A 9,198-nucleotide genomic window follows, 5' to 3' on the forward strand; every position below is an offset into this window, starting at 1 on the left:
CGCATCATCCACCACTTATCGTATCCAGATGGTTTGTCAGTAAATGATTTCATCAGCCCCAGCCTTTGTTCCGTAACCTACTCATCCATTGACGATGCAATTTTGATGATTCAGCAGCTTGGTCCGGGGGCATACTTAGCAAAGGCCGACATCAAAAGTGCTTTTAGGTTATGCATGGTGCATCCTCATGATTTTCACTTACTAGGAATAAAATTCTTACATAAATATTATGTTGACAAAGCATTACCATTTGGATGCAGTATAAGCTGCTCAATATTTGAAAAATTTTCCACTTTCATCCAGTGGATAGTTCAAACAAAGTTAAATTCTCAAGGTGAGTTGATGCATTACTTGGACGACTACCTATGCGGAGGATCTGGAAGAGATAAGTCTGAATGTCAGTTAGTCCTGTCAACATTATTAGCAACTTGCGACGAACTCGGAATACCTATAGCCAGTCACAAAACAGTAACACCAACAACATTAATCAGCTTCCTTGGATTTCAGCTAGACACAGTAAGAATGGAGTTAACCATACCAGCAGACAAAATACAGGATGCTAAGGATAAACTCAGGTTTGTCATGTCAAAATCCAAAGCAACCAAACAGCAAGTAGAGAGTCTCATTGGTTCACTAAATTACATAGGTAGGGCCATTCCCATCGGCAGGGCCTTCCTACGGAGATCCATTGATTCAATTTGTGGTATTAAGAAGCCCCATCATAAAGTTAGGGTAACAAGGAATATGAAAGATGATTTTCAGATTTGGCTTTCATTCTTGGACAATCATAATGGAACGTCATTATTCCTGGATCAATGCTGGATTACCAATGAAGCATTACACCTCTACACAGACAGTGCATCAGGAGAGTCATGTGGGTTTGGAGCGTACTTTCATGGACGCTGGACCAACGGTTCATGGCCAGGACATTGGAGGACTTTAGGCCTAACACGAAACATCACGCTGCTGGAATTTTTCCCAGTCTATGTTGCGGTTAACATTTGGGCTGATGCCCTCAGGGGCAAAAAGTTAATAATAAATAGTGATAACCAAGCAGTAGTGTCCATACTGAACAAGCAGTCAACTAAATGTAAGAATACTATGCAGTTTGTGAGGCAGTTTGTACTTCATTGTCTCAACATAAATATATTAGTCAAAGGTCAGTATATTCCTGGTTTTAAAAACAGCATTGCAGATTCCTTATCTCGTTTTGATCTTCAGAAGTTTCGTCAGCTGAAACCAGAAGCCAGAACCAAACCGACACCAGTACCCAAGAATCTGTGGCTTATCTAAAATCCGAGGCTTTTGCCTTAATTAAAGCATCAGTGTCGAGCAATACTCAACACACCTATGCAGCTGCATTAAGGTCATTTGACAAATTTCGTCACAATCATAAAATACCTATGATTTGGCCTGTGCAGGTAGATGATATTTTATGTTACATAGCCAGTATGTCTAGGAAGGCCTTTGCAAGCTCAACTATAGCTCAACATCTCTCAGCTCTTGGCAGACATCACAAAATTAATAGCTGGTCTGACCCTACTGAAAACTTTTTAGTTCGCAAATGCATGCAGGGATACAGAAATACAGCAGCTCTGGTGTCAACACCTGATGCGAGACACCCAATCACAATTGACATGTTGAAGAGGCTACCTAGTGCCCTCCAGGCTATTTGTACGTCAGGTTATGAAGCTTGTTTATTTGCTGCCATGTTTAACTTGGCCTTTTTTGCGTTCCTACGGATTGGTGAGATAGCGTTTGTGACCAAGATGAATCAGGACAGAACACTTAAATTGGCAGATGTCGGTATCATTGCACAGGCAGTGCACGTTAAGATTTGCTTTTCGAAGAATGATCAACAGGGCAAAGGCACAACTCTGATAATCCCTGCTAAGTCTGATCCTACAATTTGCCCAGTCAGGTCATTAAGTGCATATCTGTCTTTACGCTCAGCCCAGCCAGGCCAGTTCTTCATCCATTTGAATGGTAAAGCTGTCACCAGATATCAGTTCTCTGCAGTACTCCGGAAAGCCTTACAGTTCCTCAACTTTCACACACAAAACTACAACACACACTCATTCAGGATTGGAGCTGCTACATATGCAGCAACACAGGGAATACCACATGAGCTACTTTGCACATGGGGCAGGTGGAAATCTGCTGCATACACTAAGTACATTCGCATCAATATGTTGTAACAACTCATTTTTGACAGAAATATGGCTTGTCGGCTCCAGCCTTATCTACTGGGCTCACCGGAGAGCAGTTGCAAGGCCAGTGGGATTGGACCTGGGTCTGCAGAAGTATGGACTCAGCTTAACATGGTATGGGAGTAGGGGAATGAAGTGGAAATCATTGTTGCCATTTCTTCAGCAAAAACTAAGGCGCAGTCCACCACCAGCATGGCTTCTCCTTCATTTGGGAGGTAACGACCTTGGGGACGTGCCAACAACAGTACTGTTACAAACGGTGAGTCGGGATCTTACTAAAATTCATCACATGATGCCCTTCACACAAGTCATATGGTCAGACGTTCTGCAGAGGGTCACATGGCGGGGTATACCAGACGGCAGAGTTATGGAGCGCAAGAGGAAGAGATTTAATAGATTTGGTAGGAAAGGCGTACTAGACCTTGGAGGTAGCGTTCTCGGGCACAACGAAATTAACATAGCAGACAGGGGTTTGTTCAGACAGGATGGTGTCCACCTGTCAGACATTGGCAATGACATTTTCGTGAACTCATTGCAGGGGGGTCTTGAGTTATTTGCTGGTTTGTCCTCGTCCAGGTGTTCATTTCAAAACTAGTGTCGCTTGTATTCAGTTCTTATGCTTAATCCTCAGGGGAATGAGCTTGCTATAAACCAAGCTCAGTGGCGGAGGTCGTGGCAGGCAACTCAATTTTCTCATTAACTGTAAGTAAGTTCAGCCTCAACATGCTAACTGCACCTCATGTAGTGTACCCAAACCACAGAGGATGACAGTGTATGTAATGACACAGGATGGACTGCAGCTCATGCCTCACGTTGTGTTTAGCCACGGAGGATGAACTGAACTGTCATCTCTATTCCGGCCCATTTGGTCATGTGTATATTCCGGCCCATTTGGTCATGATGTGTATATTCCGGCCCATTTGGTCATGATGTGTATATTCCGGCCCATTTGGTCATGATTTGGTAGTTACTCCATTGCGTCACGATGTGTACCCATCTAAACCTCGGACGCAAGCAATGTAACTGCATTGCTGTGTACTGTGTAACACTGCTTGTCGCGACTTCCGCCTGTATTGTTATGTAATAAAGCTGCGCCCGCTTTTTGCCACTGAAGAAGCATCGTGTTATCTTTTTGTATTCTTTCATTCACACTTAATCTAATTTGTGAAAGCCAGTATGAAACAAATTTGTTTAAGTGGGAGGTTAGGCACCCTACCACAGTTCAGTGGATTTGCCTCCCTTACACCAGTGTGTTGGTAATCATAAACCGATCACGTGACGCACGTGACTGCATCAAGCCTCTTTCTGCGTACACCAGCAAGCAGCCAAACGCGAATTTCATAGGCAACATATTATTTATCCCTTCCCTCCCAGCCCAATTTTGCTTTCTTTGTACATGGGTTTATATGTTAATATTGTAATGTAAACATGTTTTTCATCAAGATCAAGTTTGGTAAATCAATACTTCTTGCATCATACTTCCCACATAATGAGTATCCATATCTGTTCATTAGCAATATAAGTCAATGATTCAATGAATGCATAAGGATGTGTTTTTTGCTCTAATTTTTCTTCATGTTTCAGTGCCTCTCACCAGTATACTATATAACTTGGTGCAGCAATAGTTGGCGGAGGTCGTGGCAGGCAACTCAATTTTCTCATTAACTGTAAGTAAGTTCAGCCTCAACATGCTAACTGCACCTCATGTAGTGTACCCAAACCACAGAGGATGACAGTGTATGTAATGACACAGGATGGACTGCAGCTCATGCCTCACGTTGTGTTTAGCCACGGAGGATGAACTGAACTGTCATCTCTATTCCGGCCCATTTGGTCATGTGTATATTCCGGCCCATTTGGTCATGATGTGTATATTCCGGCCCATTTGGTCATGATGTGTATATTCCGGCCCATTTGGTCATGATTTGGTAGTTACTCCATTGCGTCACGATGTGTACCCATCTAAACCTCGGACGCAAGCAATGTAACTGCATTGCTGTGTACTGTGTAACACTGCTTGTCGCGACTTCCGCCTGTATTGTTATGTAATAAAGCTGCGCCCGCTTTTTGCCACTGAAGAAGCATCGTGTTATCTTTTTGTATTCTTTCATTCACACTTAAGCTCATAGATTTACCACCTCCTCTATACGACCTTTCACGGAAGGTTTATAAAGATATTGTAAAAAGTGCCAACATTTGGAATTGTTTTGCTTCTTCTTTGAAAAAAGAAGACTGGATTACACAAGGCAGGTTAGCTACTATGTTTCACATCGTATTAGATTTGCGTAATAATCATAAGCAGTCTTACTTGTTTGCTTGTACGGCACAAAACACACTATTACCCACAGGGCAAGGCTGTCGGTGCAATTATAATCGTTAATTCTCATTGGATATCACGATGTTCGACTCGTGCATTGAATGTTTTAGAAGCGGCCTGTAGCACCATTTCGTCAACCCATTGCCGTAACACTTTACCATGACCTCTTCCGCGCGCGTGTGTGTGTGTGTGTGTGTGTGTGTGTGTGTGTGTGTGTGTGTGTGTGTGTGCCGACCAGTCCTTGTTTTATCGAATCCCCGACCTTCCGCTCTCATGACAAACGCTTTAACGCTAGACCACGAAGGTGTTTATGACGTCACAGAGCGTTTGAATCGACATCGTTCCCAATATAGATTGACTGAGCTGAAGTAATCTGGATACCATATTTATAAACATTTTCTCACCAATGACTCAGATTTATATATGGAACAACCTACTGGCGACTCATCTGAATCTGTAAACTTATACCATGTGTATGTAGAGTGCGTTTTTGTAAAAGAATTTTGGTTAGAAATTGAAGTGTACCTAAACTCGAAACTTGCATATGATGTTCATATTACCATTATGGATAACTTATTTTGCTAGAACAAAAGCAACTATCTTTTCAACCATATAAATCTTCTTTTCAAAAATTACATTCACCAGTCACTCAATTATGCTTTCCTTTCTTCATAAAAATATTGAAAGATGTATGTAAAATAGAAATATGTATCGCAGTGAAAATAGTAGTATTAATAGATTCGACAGAAAAATGGAAGGGATTATCAGCCAACTTGTTATAATTTCTCAGTCAATCCAGTACATGTATATTACCCATATCTGATCATGTTTTAAGATTCTATGAATTGCTACACATATATACCTCATGTACCAATGTTACATTTATGTCTACTGAATTGAAATATAAATATAAAAAACAACAAACACAAACCTACTGGCCACTCGTGAAATAATAAGATAATCCGATATAATCCTGGAAGCTCGGAGGATATTCTCTAAATATCAAGCTTACCTGTCACCGCAACAGTGAGCACAAAACATGTCAGAAGTTTGACTCCCATGTCTGACTTACAAGTGACTTACTGTAGAATAGATCTGGGTCACTGGCAAAAGATAAACCTTGGCCTGCGGTTTCGAATTCCAGCATTAGATTGATAACAGTTATAATTAGGCGCTGGCTATTAAGCACTAACACCATCGGGTCAGTGACCCTTACTACCACACAAGGTAGGGAGAGGGTGTGGTTGTTCAGTTATAGGTAAGTGTTGCAGAACGTGGACTTGGCAGCTCATGATGTAAATTCCACTACTTGTGGCTGCCAAGACTCATCATACTGCTACCAACCTGTTGGTCATATCATAACAGGTGCCTTCTCTATTGTTGACAATATCAACCTTGATCGGTTATTCAAATTTGGCTATCGTGCACAGCTTGCTTCCAATTAGTATCACAACAATTCATTATGGATAATGCCAGGGCTTATGCAAAACCGTTTGCCAAAAGAGAAGATGAACATGGTAGAATGGCTTTAAGAGTCGGTTTAGTCTGTGCTTGATGTCAGTGGTAGAATGCACAAACTGAAGAAACAGAAACCCTCTCGCAGCAAGCTGTCTTCGAATGTTTTAGTTCCTGATATGTAGCCCAACTTGCAAGGCCTCAAAGAACATAACGTAGAATTCAATATATTCATTGTTTGTCCAAAAGAACTTGGTATAAGTGGCATATCAATTAATACCATATGTAAGACCAGTGTGCTAACTGAGGAAGAAATCTGTCAAAGCGACGCATGGCCATCCATGTACTAGATTCAAAAGCTCCATCCAAATCCGTCCAAAGAGAAGGGTCCAGCAAATGTACAACTAAATTCATCCCTGAAATCTCTTTATACAATCAAGGAAGGATTTATTTATATTTCTCCAAAGTGTTTGAGACAAATTGAATTAACACCATGTGGATTCTCAAAAAGTCCAAGGATTTGCTTGAATCTTTGAATTCTGAGAAAAGAATCAATTGCAATTATGTCAAAACATTTGGTTCGTTAACTTTGTACTCCACTATCCCATACGAAAAGGGCAAACCTTCAGTCGATGATCCGTGGGCATTTGTCACTAACCATGGTGAACATAAGATATAATTACATCTCTGTCTTCAAATGTTGAGGATAATTTGTCAAGAATTCAAGCAAATGTCATCTGAATTGTACTGATGGACCTTCTCACAGACAGCAGCCATGTTAAATATGTCAGGAAGTAGGCATTCCCAAGAACAGCAATAATGCTTCTCTCCTTGCAGGTATGTCTCTTTATGCACACAAGTCCGATTGGTGAGAGTCTTCTCGGATTGGTGAAATCATACTACGGGAATTTAGCTGAGAAGTTTTAAATTAAGATTCAGAAATGTCGATGATCAGATATCGTTCAATAATGGTCAAATGGACAATTCCCTTCTACTATTTTACCCATCCGAGCTAGTAATATAAAGACCAGTGAAACCGCCCCATCTATGTCACCTTTATATCTGTGCATAACGATTCAGAATGTATGAAAAAAAAGGGATGACTTCAACTTTCCTACAGTCAACGTTCCCTTTTATGTCGAGCAATAACCAACAGCTCCAGCCTTTGGTGTCAACATTGAACAACGTTTGAAGTACAATTGAGCACACTCGTTCTACCAAAATTTCAAATAGTGTCATTCAACTCTTAAAAGTTATTTTATCAGGCTTATAACATTGAAGGCCTTAGTAAAACTTTAAAAATCTATCTATGCACATTTCCCTCCTTGTATCCTGGAAAAGTCCACCTTCGTAGTCAAGCAGAAGGAACTGCCCAGTAGGTGATTCGATTCCCGGCCGCATCTCACCAAAAGACGTAAAAAGAACGCCTGGAGCTCAGCATTCAGGGTCTCACACAAGGACCGGGCGGCTCAGAGTCAATATACTGTGTCTCAGTGGTGTATCCATGTCAAACTGCGGCACGTTATCTTAATTCGGATAGCTCTATAAAACTAAAATGAATCCGGACAAGCAGAGGCACACATACATACACACGTGTACTCGCGAACGCACGTGCATTGGGGTTGCAATGTAAGTTCTATAATCTTGGACGCGATGTTAAACCCCATTTCAACTCCCCCTGCCTCGCGATCTGTCCATGATCAATCCTTTGATTGATATTGTGAGCAACGACCCGCACCGTTGATGTACGAGGACACGCCACTAAAACCCGGGACCCCCGGAGGTACCTGTTCTTGAGAAGTATGACATATGTTAAAGGACCAGATTTGAATACAATCGTATTGTAAGTGACACAATTGTTTGAATGGAAGTCCTTATCATAGTAATAGGGAACCATAGTACGCAACGCAGACACTTGTGGTTGGCGAACACAGCTGTGTGCACAGATCTTGAACATAGGTGAGAATGATAACATAAACCACACCTATCCGACCTGGGATTTTGTATGTGGCTGACAATTTCTTTTTGCAACAGTCAGAAGCATTAATTTAAAAAAAATAAAGATTTTTCAGGGAATATTTATTTTTTCCGATCAAATTCAGGATCTCCCAGGATCTCAAACGGTCGGTCCAAAACTATGTTTCACTGCATTTAATATGTTATAGGGGCGGTACTTAAAGCGTTCCCTCACTCACCAATATGTTATATATTGTACTTCAGATCATATTTTATTCATTCTTTCGCATTGTTAATGTTTTTTAAAAACGTAGTACAGATATCCACACGGTAATCACTGGTACTGTTCGCGAACACCAGGTGTCATCCCTATTTGATAGTGGTTCATAAACACATGCGTTTCAGATACATGGAGTCGGAATCGTACAGTGAACTTATAATTATGGAAAGTCTGTTTTCTACAACACAGCCCAGCACCTTGCCAAACTACTTGCATCATTGCGGAAAGAAGGAAAATACTACATTATTTATTCCAGTACCTTCGTCAACAAACTCAAACAAGCCAAAGTCACAGATCGCATGGTCAGCTACGATTTATTAGACCTCTTCACCAACATACCTCTGCAAGAAGCACGGCAAATCCTACACAGCAAGCTACAGACCCGCATTGACCAGTTAGGCTCTCCCTGGGCAGCATCACACAATTAACCGCCTTCAGTTTCACCACCCCGCACTTCACACAGAATTGCAAGATCTATAAGCAGATTCATGTCCTCCCAATGGGTTCCCCCTTGTTCCCTCTTAGTACAGAAAACTTTATGAATAACAATTTTGAAGAAGCTGCCTTGACATCTTCCCCCATCAAGCCTTTATGCTGGTACAGAAAGTAGATGGCACGATCACCATCCTTTGTTGCTGAAAGCGGCGTAAAATCATACCCACTCACACATATGTTATATTTTGTACTTCAGATTATATTTTATTCATTCTTTCGCATTGTTAATATAATGTTTTTTAAAATCGTATTACAGGTATCCACACGGTAATCACTGGTACTGTTCGCGAACACCAGGTGTCCTCCCTATTTGATAGTGGTTCATAAACACATGCGTTTCAGATACATAGAGTCGGAATCGTACAGTAGACTTATAATTATGGAAAGGGTTTTGTCGCCTTTATCTATCTGTACATGTTTCATATCTTCATATTTCTTTTGATTCTCTTGACAGGTTGTGTAAACTGAAGTGTACATTTTGCTTC

The 9,198-nt window shown here is 41.1% G+C and overlaps 2 protein-coding genes across 6 annotated transcripts in view; one reads left to right on the forward strand and one right to left on the reverse strand.

Annotated features, from left to right (window-relative positions):
• LOC124143499 (uncharacterized protein PB18E9.04c-like) overlaps window positions 1-5,618 on the reverse strand; it is a 58,432-nt gene extending 52,814 nt beyond the window's left edge. For all 5 annotated transcript variants that reach the window (XM_048389335.1, XM_048389333.1, XM_048389331.1 and 2 more), the window contains exon 1: window positions 5,540-5,618. In XM_048389335.1, the coding sequence (XP_048245292.1) occupies window positions 5,540-5,588 (49 nt within the window). In that variant the 5' untranslated portion in view covers window positions 5,589-5,618. The remainder of the gene's footprint in view (window positions 1-5,539) is intronic.
• On the forward strand, window positions 1,984-4,324 carry LOC125376902. Its single transcript, XM_048389337.1, has 2 exons — window positions 1,984-2,879; window positions 3,845-4,324. Exon 1 carries the CDS (start codon window positions 1,984-1,986, stop codon window positions 2,803-2,805), a length of 822 nt encoding a protein of 273 aa, XP_048245294.1. The 3' UTR covers window positions 2,806-2,879; window positions 3,845-4,324.
• Window positions 5,619-9,198: the final 3,580 nt, after the last annotated feature.

Source organism: Haliotis rufescens, unplaced genomic scaffold, assembly GCF_023055435.1.
Source record: "Haliotis rufescens isolate VD_foot unplaced genomic scaffold, xgHalRufe1.0.p SCAF_8, whole genome shotgun sequence".
Lineage (NCBI taxonomy): Eukaryota > Metazoa > Mollusca > Gastropoda > Lepetellida > Haliotidae > Haliotis > Haliotis rufescens.

What these genes read in the sequence shown, in the direction of transcription:
- LOC125376902 (XM_048389337.1), top strand. Translation starts at nt 1,984, where the DNA reads ATGGTAAAGCTGTCACCAGATATCAGTTCTCTGCAGTACTCCGGAAAG.